The sequence below is a fragment of the Cebus imitator genome, unplaced genomic scaffold (genome assembly GCF_001604975.1).
Source record: "Cebus imitator isolate Cc_AM_T3 unplaced genomic scaffold, Cebus_imitator-1.0 Scaffold68, whole genome shotgun sequence".
Classification (NCBI taxonomy): domain Eukaryota; kingdom Metazoa; phylum Chordata; class Mammalia; order Primates; family Cebidae; genus Cebus; species Cebus imitator.
In genome coordinates, this window is record NW_016107383.1 from 11,130,284 (window position 1) to 11,143,265 (window position 12,982).

The window sequence follows — 12,982 nt, forward strand, 5'->3', positions numbered from 1 at the left end:
CTTCAAGCTGTATTCAGAAGTAATTCTGCAACCCGAAGCCTTCCAGTACTCTCCCTTCCCCTGAACATTTCTCTCCTGCTGCTCTTCATTTGCTGTCTGGTAGTCAGTCTGTAGCTGCTTTCATCTCTTGCTGCTGGTACTCTTGGCCTAGTTCAGGCTTGACCTCTTAGCAGCTGAAGTTGACTTAGTTATTCTCCTAGCATTCTCTGGATGACTTGGTTGCTCTTACAGCGCTTCACATTAGCTTTGCCGATATGAGAGGTCAGTTTTCACTAATGTCAAAACTTACTCATCTTTGAAAAAGGGGAAAGTCCTTTTCTTTTTGTTATCAGTTTCCTTAAGGAATTTGGAAAGAGCTTTCCAGATTCATGTCTGATAGCCGCTGAGTGGCATTGCCTAGTGTCCTCCTTGGAAATGTTCTATGCTAACAGATCGCCAGGGAGCTGAGCTGAGGCTCTTTGACTTTCTCCTGCCTGAAGGTTTGTTCCCTGGATATTCATGGAGGAGTTGGAGGTGCTTGTCCTTCTTGTGTTTAAATACCTTTTTGCACAGGTGGGCAAGTATGCAGACTTTGCAGTTAGAAAGCCAGAGTGGGAGGCCTGGCACTGCTGCTTACCACCTTTGTGGCCTTGAGCAAGTTGCTTTAGTTTTCTCTTATGTAAAGTGGAAATAAAACTACCTAACTCTTACGTTGCTCTGAGATTTGATGTAAATATGAAGTGCTGGCACATAATAGTGTTCTGTAATTGTTAGCTACAGGTAATATATGCATATATACAGGTAAAATCCTTGTCATTACTTCCCATGTTTTATCATCTGCACTAAACTTCCCTAATGCCAGACTTGCAGAAGTGTTGTACAGCAATGCTTTTCTCTCTGGAGTCATCATTCTGTGAATTTGAACATCGCTCTTGATTTCTACCCACCACCCTAGTGCTGGTGCCATCTTTTTTCCTATGAGAAAATCACAATGAAAATATAAAATAGGCAAGTGAAGTGATATCACATGTTCTGTTTTACATTTTGATTCAGTTGAATCTCTTCGATAGGACAATTTATATTTTAGTGAAAGTTTAATTTTCAAATTTATGAAACTATAGTAGCCTTAGAAGAATATCGAAGGAAGAGTTGCTGTAATTCTTTGTTGGATCCTAAGAACACTAAATCATTCTTGTGCTCAAATGGATTAAAATCTCTTTGGTGAAAGGAAACATGTAGATAAGAAAGGCAAGATTCGTCATGGTGCCAAAATATCAAGAGCATAGGTGTTAAGACAAATTAAGTGAAAGAGGACATTCTTCTAGGCTGGTATCATTTAAAAGCAGGTAAACCCTGAGCTCAGCCCTTGATGGATGTGTAGGATTTAATTTGGTATATATTCTCAAAAAGGGCTTTCAGTGAAAGTGGGAGAATTTTGATGGTGGGAAGATACACTGTGGAATCAAGGGAGCCCCTGGCTGATCAGTCTCTCCGCAACTACCCCAGCCCCCAGCATCTTTTTAGTCAGTAACCAGCTCTGTGTTTGTGTGTTTATCCCTTTTTCCCCCTCCAAAAGTCTCTAAGATTTATTTGACCTGTTTGCCTTTTTCATGAAACACTGTACTCTTCTTTCCCCACCTCATTTCTTTTATAGAACAAGACACAGATGCCTTCCCTGGTCTGTTGTTTCAGAAACATAAATGCAAGTTAAGTTCTTAAAAAGAGGTTATTACTGCAGTCGGGAAATAAAGATTAACAAGAAGAACAAAAATCATATTAAAATGGCTGTGGCAGGTTGCTACTTGATAGGGACGTTCTCATGACTTGTCTTCAAGATACTCTTGTGGGAGCTCTTCTAGTTCCCATCTTAGGTCTCTGGTCTCTCAGCTCCCTGCTGCAGCAGACCAAGACCCCCTGACTGCAGTTATCTGACTGGACCCTGCTTCCAGATGTGCTGTGATCCTCAGTTCTTTTTAAAATTACCTTCCTGATCTCTTCTGGTGTTCCTCTTCCTTTTGTTGCTTAGGCTGCACTGTTCTTTACTAGTGATCTTCAACAGCTTGTCCCAACATTCTTGGGCCCTGGAGCCTGAACTGAGACAGCCTGTAAGCCACAGTTAGGCTCCAAAGATTCTTTCCGTAAGCTTTACATCCTCAAAACTGACCCAAGCCTTGCCCATTTCCTCCTTTGCAGGAAGGTTTCTTTGGCCTTGAACCAGAGCTCTTCCTAGCATATATGGCACCCTGTAAATGAGAACTATCGTCTTCATTTATTTTATTTTGCAGTTCTTCTATAGCATTTTGAATGTCTTAGGCACGTTCTGAGTACTTTCAAATATTAACTCATTTAATCCCAGAGGGAGATTGCTAACATTATGTTTCTACTGATTTCAGCCCCTTAAAGACTTTCATTTCTTATGCTTCAGACTTTTGCTCCCAACAGATACTTTAGTGGGTACCTATTTAGTTTTGGGGCACCTCTAATCAGAATTTTGGAAAAGCAGCTTATGCTGTTGGTCTTTGTTCAGGTTACCAGCTTTACCCACTTTTTTGACCAGTTTCACTATCAGAATCTAATACCTATAAAATATACTGATCCATTAAGAAAAACAAAACAAAACAATGCTTTCATTTAACTAGATAAGGCTGGTATGAAACCAGTAGTTAATTTTTCATTATTTTAAATGAAAAAAGTAAAGCATAGGTTAACTAAAATCCCTAATCCATTTATTGAAATGTAACTAAGTACAGTGAAATGCCTAAATAAATTACAAAATATCCATTACCTTAGGATATAAATTGTTTAAAATTCACTTCTTTGTCATCAAACAATATGATTTTTAATAAACAGTTGCTGTGTCTATAGCAATATCCACATGTTGGTACCAGCAATGTCTAAGCAGCATGTCCATTTTGTTGGCATTCAGAAATTTTCAAAATAACAAACTCTGACTCTAATGATCTAACGGTTTTATTTGGAATATGACCCGAGCCTTTTCTCATGCGCCATTTTGTTAAACATATATTTAATTTAGGGAATTTAAATACAAATTTTTCTTAAATAAACATTACACTCTCCTCCGGCCCCTGAACTTACATTGAGAATATACATCTCAATGTAAGTTTGGGGGCCGGGGGAGGGTGCCACCAAGATAGTAAAAACTAAAAGGTCTTGGAACCAGAAGCATATTAACCCAGGAGATAGTCTGTGTAATATACTTATAAGTGACTATTGTAAAATTAAAATATATGTTTTAAAAGCTAAATGTAAATAATGGACTTTATTTCATGGCTTTGGAATGACCTGTGGTATTATTCTTCAGAGTAGACAAGAAAAACTGACATTTGTCTGTGCTAAGGTATTTGAATGGACAGTCTTTGAGTAGGTTTATTCCCAAATGTGATTTAAGAAAGTCAGCTTTATTTTCGTTTCATTTAGTTATCTTAAATTCAAAGTTTTTAGTTGAAATTTTAATGATCCTGTGTTAACTATCTTTTCCTAATCGATGAAATTATGTTTAGAGCTTGAAGAAACAGTTTAAAAGCACTTTTAACAACATTACCTGGCTCTTCTAATTTGCCAGTTCCTTTTTATAGACTCCTGTTCCCTGAGGGTATTTTAATTTTTTAAACATAGTAAACATAGTTGTTTCTTATGCTGACTAATATAGTTACAATAACTGAAATATTTGTGAATCTGTTTCTGCTGATTCTTACTCTTAGTGGCTTGTTTTCTTGTATATTATAGGTATGTAAGGTTTTTTGTTTTTATATTTATTTTTGTTTTAGCTTTTTCTCCTGTGATCTGCTCATTCTCAAAAATTATTTGTAGGGATTATTTGACACCTAGATTAAGAGTGTCTTCTCCAGATGGTAATTATGTTTGCTTCCGCCAGGTGCCTGTGAGTGCCTGAGACCACCTCCCACCAAGATCAGAGATTGGGGTCTCTGGATCACTCAGGTTAGGGGAGCCCAGGCTGCAAATCCAGGAGGGCTGCCTTATGGCCAGTTTTTCCGAAACAAGTTTGTTTTCTCTTCCTTGTTCTGCTTCATGGCCAGGGCTAACCTCCCTTCAGTCCCAGGGTGCTGGGAGGGTTTGCTTTTGGTTCATCTTTATACAAAGAGTTGGGATCTCAGCTTACTATATGAGAGTATGTGACTTTGGTATTTATTCTGTGGCCCCACTTCTCATTTTTCTTTTATTCTAAATTTTGCCGTGGTTATTTCTTATTATCCTGTGACTCTTGTTTTTAAGATTTATTTATTTTTTCTGCTTTATCTGATATCTTTGGTTGTTTTCTCTTTTTTTGAGACGGAGCCTCACTATGTTGCCCAGGCTGGAATGCAGTGGCACGATCTCGGCTCACTGCAACCACTGCTGCCAGGGTTCAAGCGATTTCCAGCTAAATTTGTAGTTTTGGTAGAGTTGGGGTTTCACCATGCTGGCCAAGCTGGTCTTGAACTCCTGACCTCAAGTGATCCACACCTGCCTCAGCCTCCCAAAGTGCTAGGATTACAGGTGTGAGCCACCACGCCCAGCCACTATCTTTGGTTGTTTTCATTAGTAAGATTGGTCCAAATGATCTAGCTCACTGTTATTAAAAGTGGGAAATCTTCCCTATTTACCCTTTAGTAATCCTTCACGGTTTGTGCAGCAGATATAAGGCTGAGCTGCTGCAATGGATGAGGGAACTGAGGCTGGGAGAGGTGTAGTGATTGATGTAAGATCATATAAGCAAGGGTGCAGCCTGGAACTCCTGAATACAAGTCTTCTTTCCAACCTACAACTGCCTTTGAGCTGTCTTCTACTGAGTGTATTCTTAGAATTTTGAATGAAGCACCATATGGTAAGGGGATTTTTTTTTTAAGATGTAATATCTCTACAAAATTATTTAGACATTGACCAATGTAGATTATACAGATGTAACTTTTTCCAGATACGGCATTTTAAATGGCAAATAATAATTGTTTTTTTTTTTCTTTCAGCTGAAGTGAGTAGTGAATATAGTATGGACAAGGCGATGGTTGAATTTGCTGCAATGGATCGGCAACTAAACCATTATGTAAAGGCTGTTCAATCTATGATAAATCATGTAAGTTTATGCCACTCACTGGCTATATATTTGGTTATAACGCACTGATCGAGAAATAGAAACACAAAATCAAAATTCTTCTCTATCCTTTAATGTTTCCTTATCCTTAGTGTAGCAGCTATTAATTTCCTCTTAATTTGGAAGTCTCATAAAATTGGAATTCTAAATATTTTCCTGGCTAGGCCACTTAGGTTGATTAGCATATTAAATCTGTTTTTTTGTCTCAAAATTGTAGTTAAGCCTTCTTTGAATGTGAGTAGATTTTTATAAAATGCTAAAAATTGCATGCAACTTGTTTTTATTGTTATTTGCTTAAGCCTAAAATTGAGGCCAGATTTAGTTACTCATTCTCTAACTCTAACTAATATGCATCTATTGCCAAATTCTTAGAATCAGATAATATGGAAGGTTTTAGAGCAAGTTTAAAAATAAAGAAGATCAGTATTTTGGTTTTTCCAGAAGCCAAACTTATCTTTGTTGACTCCAGCTGTCACAGGAACCACACATAAGACAGTTAAGGTGGGAACATGGCAACATCCTTTTCAGTAGTACTGTGTTGAGTAAGATATGAGCAATACGATTGCAGTAATGTTTCTGAGAAGTCCTTTGTCCTCTGAGCAGTGGAAACTCCCTGTTGAACTGATTTTGTATACCTGTGTAATAGGGTGGCTTGTATTTCTGGTTTCTTTATTTGCCTTTTCTTACTTACAGCTATGGGAAAATTCCAAAAATCAAATATTTTACAAGATCGGCAACTACTCAGTGTAAGATACATTTTTAAATAATGTTTAATACTAAGCCAATGAAATGAGCATTATATAGTTACAGTAAGCTTTGCTTTCTTTTCTTTTTTTTTTTTTTTTTTTTTTTTTTTTTTTTTTTTGAGACGGAGTCTCACTGTGTCACCCACAGTGGAGTGCAGTGGCACTATGTCGGCACACTGCAACCTCTGCCTCCCGGATTCAAGCAGTTCTCTGCTTCAGCCTCCCGAGTAGCTGGAATTACAGGCACCCGCCACCACGCCTAACTTATTTTTGTATTTTTAGTAGAGACAGGATTTTACCATCTTGGCCAGGCTGGTCTTGAGCTCCTGACCTTGTGATCCACCCACCTCAGCCTCCCAAAGTGCTGGGATTACAGGCATGAGTCACCGTGCCTGGCCAGTAAGCTTTTTTTAATGGTTTGTATTTAAGTATAGTATTTGACTAACTTTCAGAATATCTCCTTATATCCAAGTAATAAACTCATTCAGCTTGTAAAATTTTGATATTTCTGGCTATTGTGACTGTTAGTCCTGGTCTTATAAATATTTCTTCCATAGGAAAATATGGCAGTGCCGTCATGTTGACATCATATTTGAAACTGAATAGCACTTAGACTAGAGGCTTTCAATTTCAGCTGAACCCTAGAACCATCCAGTTTCTGAACTCTCAGAGATTCTGATTTCATTAATCTGGAGCAGGATTAGGGCACCAGTATTTTTTAGAAACTCATTCTAATATGTAGTCAAGGGTGAAAACCACTGACTTAAAAGAATAAAGCAAATGTTTACTACCAAAGATTAGAGTTAGTGCTGTTATATGGATCAGTCTTGCTTTGACCCTTACATTCTGTGGAGCTTACTTAATAAGCCTTTCTATCTTTAACTTTCATACTGTGCAAATGCAGTAGCACAGTGTATATTATAGATAAGAAAACAAGATTTTTCATGAAGTCGAAGAACTTTATGTTGATTTTTTTTTCCTATTAAACTCTAGGATTTATAGATACTTAAAGTTTTTACCTAAAGAATTGAACTCTTGGCTGGGTGTGGCACCTCATGCCTGTAATCTCAGCACTTTGGGAGGCTAAGGTGGGCAGATCACCTGAGATTCCTAGCCAACATAGTAAAAGCCCATCTCTACTAAAATACAAAAATTAGCTGGATGTAGTGGCATGCACCTGTAATCCCAGCTACTCAGGAGGCTGAGGCAGGAGAACTGCTTGGACCCAGGAGGCAGAGGTTGCAGTGAGCTGAGATCACACCACTGCACTTTAGCCTCTGCGACAGAGCAAGACTGTATTTAAAAAAAAAAAAAAATTGAATTCTTTCCCCTTCAGGACATTGAGTCACTCATTTAAAAAGTTTAAAATTCTCACCCTTTCCCACGCTCAGTAGTTAACAACATTTATTTTATCTCAGTTTTCAGCCCTAACCTTACACTAGAATAGACTGGAACAACTTGGATTTAGTGATTCCAATGCTTGTCAGGAAGGTCCCTGGTCTTTTATAGGAAGAAAAACATTTTTCTTTTATGATGCAAAGGTATGCTCTCTAAGCAAGCTGGCTACCAGACCAAGAATAATAAATCATCATTTCATAAGGTTTCTAAGACTTGACATTATATGGGGACATAATGGACATATGACTATTATTTTGAGGAAAATGTTTATGTTCTTGAAGCTAAGGGTACTGCTATCTTATTGCTTGTTTTGGTGAGGGATAAAGAGTGAACAGCGGCTAGGGACCAGGATGATACAGTTGTTCAGAAACAGCAATGATCTAGGGATCTGAAGCTTTTCCAGCCCTGGTTCTTCTACCCTTCTAAGTTATGATCCTCGATCAAGAAACCTAACCTCCTGAAACCTCATGTTCTTTGTCTGTAACATTCCTGCCCTGTGTATTTCACAGAATGGTTATGTGAATCAGATTAGATAATGTATATCAAAGCACTTTGGCATTCATAAAATTTGATGGCGCTATAAGCTAACGTTATGGCAAACTCAGATTTCCAAACAGAACTCCGTAGAGAGATGGATCAAAACCTTCTAAAAAGCAAGTATTTTGTTTTGCTCACTTTATTTCAGGGTAATTTTTTTTTTTGGCTTTGACATGTCCTATTCTGGAATTCAAGAGTCATATAGGATGAAGTGTAAGCTACTTAAGTTATTGCACGAGGTGTTCATGGCCTCTAAAGTGAATGAGTTATTTTAAATAAGATTATTTTTTAAAAGGCACATAATGGGAACCCATACAAGTCCCATTTAACCCACTGCTCTGTCATAGACTTCTGCAAGCTGCAATACTTCCATTACTATAATATGTGCCTAGATTTGGATCTACCCTGTGGTCTTTCTGTTCATGAATTTTTACATAGTCATAGAAAGCTGATTTTAAAACTTTTATGATCTTTAAAGAGCATTTGAGTTTATTATTTAAATAGACATCTCTCCCACTCTCATCTTCTCAGAATTCTGAAGATTATGCTTCTTTTGAAAAGGTTTTGGAAGTTTACTTTGGAACCTTAGAGGTGTGGGTCACCTTACCAACAATCCCTGGGAAGTCCCTTTGGCAATTAGCAGAAGCTCTCAGAGTGCCTTCCCTTGTCTCTCAAGAAAATAGAGCTCCTATAGTCCGCAGTGCCTGAAGATTTTATTTGGTATTGGCATCTACTTTAGTCCTTTGAAACTGGGGGGAAAAAAAAAAAAAAAAAAGGACTTCATTCCAGCTAATTTGTTGAGAGAACATTATGAAGTGAACACTTACATTCTCATACAGCCTCTAAGTCATTTATAAAAAACTTTCAGGTTAAATGGGTTATATACCTGTCATAACTCTTTAAAAGCTTCATTTAGATCCTCAGAGAGTTCTATATGAACTTTTTCTATATTTTCAGTCATGAGACTACACGTCATAAAAGTGTTTTGAGAGCTGTAAGATGGTACACAGATACATACTTTTTTAAAATCACTATTACAGCCATGGAAAAACTCTTCTCAGTTTCATACTGAGAACAGTGATGTTCTGAACACTAACTAGGCTTCTGATGACCTAATGTTTCCTCCCTTGCTTCCTGTGCTTTTATTCAGTACATTGAAGAGACACTATTGGCTGGCATTTAGTTTTTGAGTTTTCATAAATAAATGAATAAATTTATGAACATTTGAATAAATGTTCAAATAAATGTTTGAATAAATATTTACTGAACAGCCATGTGCCAGGCACTTCTAGTTGCAAGAAATAGGAAGTCAATCAGCAAGGTCCATGTGCCCTCACCTTAGGATATGCGAAGTACAGAACAGAGGACAAATATTTTACAAATGTTATTTAATTACTGTTGCGGTGTGTGCTACAAATTAAAAATAAAGCGTGGCCGGGCGCGGTGGCTCAAGCCTGTAATCCCAGCACTTTGGGAGGCCGAGGCAGGTGGATCACGAGGTCAAGAGATCGAGACCATGCTGGTCAACATGGTGAAACCCCGTCTCTGCTAAAGCTACAAAAAATTAGCTGTGCATGTTGGCACGTGCCTGTAATCCCAGCTACTCAGGAGGCTGAGGCAGGAGAATTGCCTGAACCCAGGAGGCGGAGGTTGCGGTGAGCCGAGATCGCGCCATTGCACTCCAGCCTGGGTAACAAGAGCGAAACTCTGTCTCAAAAAAAATAAATAAATAAATAAATAAAAAATAAAAATAAAGCGTTCAGGGAGAGTTAATAACCCAGCGGGCAATAATGTCCTCAGGGCAGGGAAGAATTGGGAGACCCCTTCTGGAGGAAGTGATATTTAAGATGCAAGTCAGATGAGTCTCAACATGGGGAATATGATATATTCTGTGACTTTTGCATGAAATGGAAGCACCTTATTTCTGATTGTCATGATGTCAGTTTCAGAGTGCCTTAATCAATTCAAAGACTTATTGTGAAAGTTAGCCCAGAAAAGGCTTACCTTTATATATAGGAAGTTAATGTTTATAGAATAGTTGAGTAACCTATCTAAGGTTGGTCAGTGATTCATTTATTAATAGAGTTTTTAGTGCCAGGAACTATGCTTAGTAATGCAAGTCATGGCAGTAGTTGAATTAAGAATTATTTCTTTTTTTTTTTTTTGAGATGGAGTCTCATTCTGTTACCCAAGCTAGAGTGCAGTGGCACGATCATGACTCACTGCCACCTCCGCCTCCTAGATTCGAGCAATTCTCCTGCCTCAGCCTCCAGAGTAGCTGGGACTATAGGCATACGATACCATGTCCAGCTAATGTTTTTGTATTTTTAGTAGAGACGGGGTTTCACCATATTGGCTAAGCTGGTCTTGAACTGGCCTTGTGATCTGCCCACCTCGGCCTCCCAGAGTGCTGGGATTACAGGCATAGAATTATTTCATTATTAATATTCTACTTCTTAAACAGGTGTTTTCTCTCTTGAAATGAGACTTTTACTGAATATTGAATAAACCCAGTGGTAGTACTGTGTGTTTCTGATTATGTGTTTCTGATTATTTTAAACTAAACCTATAGTTCCAAACTATGGGCTTCAAATTGCTCAGGGTAGGTTTGGAGAGTGAACACCAGTTTAGTTCAGGGAATCCTCACATCTATTTCTAGGTATGTGTTTTTTCAAGTGAGAGATGACAATCCAACCATTATCATGAGGGTAGTCCTTGCAATGTTTTTATAACCTTAATTCTCACAGGGAAAATGATGGGAATGTAGCAAAATGAGAATGACCCAGCAAATTCAGAGATTAGTGTCATATATATTTAGCAATTGATGATGAAATATACACCTTCTCAGCTAGGTGTGTTGGCACAAGCCTGTAGTTCCAGCTACTTGGGAGGCTGAGGTAGGAGGATCGCTTGAGCCCAGGAGTTTAAGACCAGCCTGGACAACATAGCAAGATTCCATCTCTTAAAAAATGATTAAAGTTGGGAGTAACTTTTCTCTAGAGTGAAACAAACACAACTTTTAGTCAAAAAAAAAAAAAATGTTACCACTAAAAAAAAAAAAAAAAAAAAGTATACAACCTCTTATGACTTTGATGACCAGTATAGTCTCAGAGTTGAGCAAAAGTGAAGCTTGAGAGTCACATTATACTTCGATGTCTATTGTTTTTATTATGATCTTTAATTGTGTAGTTTTACTTTAAGAAATTTTATCTCTTAAAAGCATTTTCAAAAAGATGTTTCAAAAAAAGAATTTTCAGACTTTACCTAGATATTGTTCTTTTGGTATTTACTGCTTCTGGATGTTAATTTATTGGAAAATCTAAGTCTGTCTTCACTTTCCTCTAATACCGTCTTTTATGTTACTTGCATCTTATAGATTATATAAGATTTTAAAGCATTTATATTGGATTACAGCCACATATTTGTTTTTGTTCTTTAAGTCAGTGTTTTTTAGCAATTCCTACCAGAAGCCTGGTGAGGGAGAATATTTTTCTTCCTAACTAGAGCAAGTAGGTGCTAGATTGGTCCATTTGTGTTGCTTTTTGTAAATTGGTTCATGGGTATGCCCCATGTAGTGTGGTTTTTCACTTGATATGATAACCCGAACATTACATATGCCTTCTAAAACTAATATGTTGAGAGTTAGAAGAGAAGAAATGTATTTGATGTATGCTGTTGAAACCAAAGCAATCTTAGATATCATAAAGGAACATGGTGGGTCAAAGGTAGAGTTTATCTTGGCTCTGTCATTATGCAACCAGTTTTGACTGTTTTTGACATAGCACTTCCCTGTGCCTCCTTGCTCTTCACCCTTCATCACCTGATAAGTTGTGCCTTTTTCTCACTGTACACTTACCTTAATACCCACTGCTTTAACGTGAAATCCTAGAGGGTAGCTTGCAGGTTGGAAGTTACCATTTTCATTAAACCAAATTTGGGAAGAATTTCTCCCTTAGAAAGCTAATAATTTATTTTATAGTGTCTGAAAGCAGTTCTAGGCCACAGGATATAACCTATTGTATATGACCACTTACTGATTGAATATAAGAATACACCCCATTCTATTAGGCATTGTGAATCATTGACAAAAGAAGAAGGATGGGGAAATTCATTTGGTGGCTACAAAATTTGAGAACAGAAGATTCCTGAGCATGAGATAAATTACTGTTGTCAGCAGAATAGCAAGAAGGTAAGAGGTGACAGGAAAGTGAAATTAGTGAAAGTTCTTCGAGCCAGAGGGGAAAGTACTGGAAGACTCACCTCTTCTCTGCTCCCTGCATCTGGCATTCTACAGTGATGGAAACTCTTACATCTTTCTTGTCAAAAGTTTTCAAATGAGTTATATATGAACCTTTTCATCTATAGGAACATTGCCCAGGTGTGGAAATTAACCAGAAAAAGAAAGTTGACTTTAGGTATTCACTCTTCAGCCACTTGGAATGTGTCTGTTTCTGTGATTACTGGTAATTAACTTCTGTTTCAGTGGTTTAGAACTCCCTGTGTAGTTATTCTCAAATTAAGATTGTGTTTGGTAACGTTTTGCCATTTTGCCTAATAAACAGAGATAGAGACAATTAGTTCTGAATATAGTGTTCCACTAATTGAATTGCCTCTATAAAAAGAATCTAGATATAAAATGTCTTAGGTTACCAAGTAATATAGCTCCTAATAGGTGAAAATATGTTATATTGAGATTGATTTTCAGATTATTTTATAGAAATCCATCTTAGTGTTTTGGAGTTATTAAATGTTGAGTTTTAATCAGAATTATGAACAGTTACACTTTACTGGGCCTTAACATGCCTCTAGTGCAGCATTTTCAATAGTTTGCTCCATAATACTAATTAATCAGGATGTGAATAACTATAATAGGAGAATAGGATTTTGTGGTCAAATAAGTTTGGGGAATGCTTGATTAAAAGAATTTCCTTAAAGACTTCAAAGCCTTTAATGTGCTTTTATGCAACGTGATTCTCCCAAGGAAGAGGATATTCAGAAATTTTATAAACTTAGTTAACTAGAAAATCTCTCTGGAGAAGGGACTGATATTCTTCAGAACCACTTTAGGAAGTGCTGCTGTAGTTTCAGCCCCCTAATTTTATGAAGGAGGCTATAAGATAGGACCAGCAGTCTGTGGTAGAGTTTTCCTGACATCCAGAAAAGTGAGGAGCATGTCAGACTCCCTCCCGATATGACCCTTAAAAATGTTTTT

The 12,982-nt window shown here is 37.4% G+C and overlaps 1 protein-coding gene across 3 annotated transcripts in view; it reads left to right on the forward strand.

Annotated features, from left to right (window-relative positions):
• The window catches only part of NSMCE2 (NSE2 (MMS21) homolog, SMC5-SMC6 complex SUMO ligase), a 273,303-nt gene that overhangs the window by 54,536 nt on the left and 205,785 nt on the right, over positions 1-12,982 (forward strand). For all 3 annotated transcript variants that reach the window (XM_017530772.2, XM_017530770.2, XM_017530771.2), the window contains one exon: positions 4,965-5,071. In XM_017530772.2, coding sequence (XP_017386261.1) covers positions 4,965-5,071 — 107 coding nt within the window. The remainder of the gene's footprint in view (positions 1-4,964; positions 5,072-12,982) is intronic.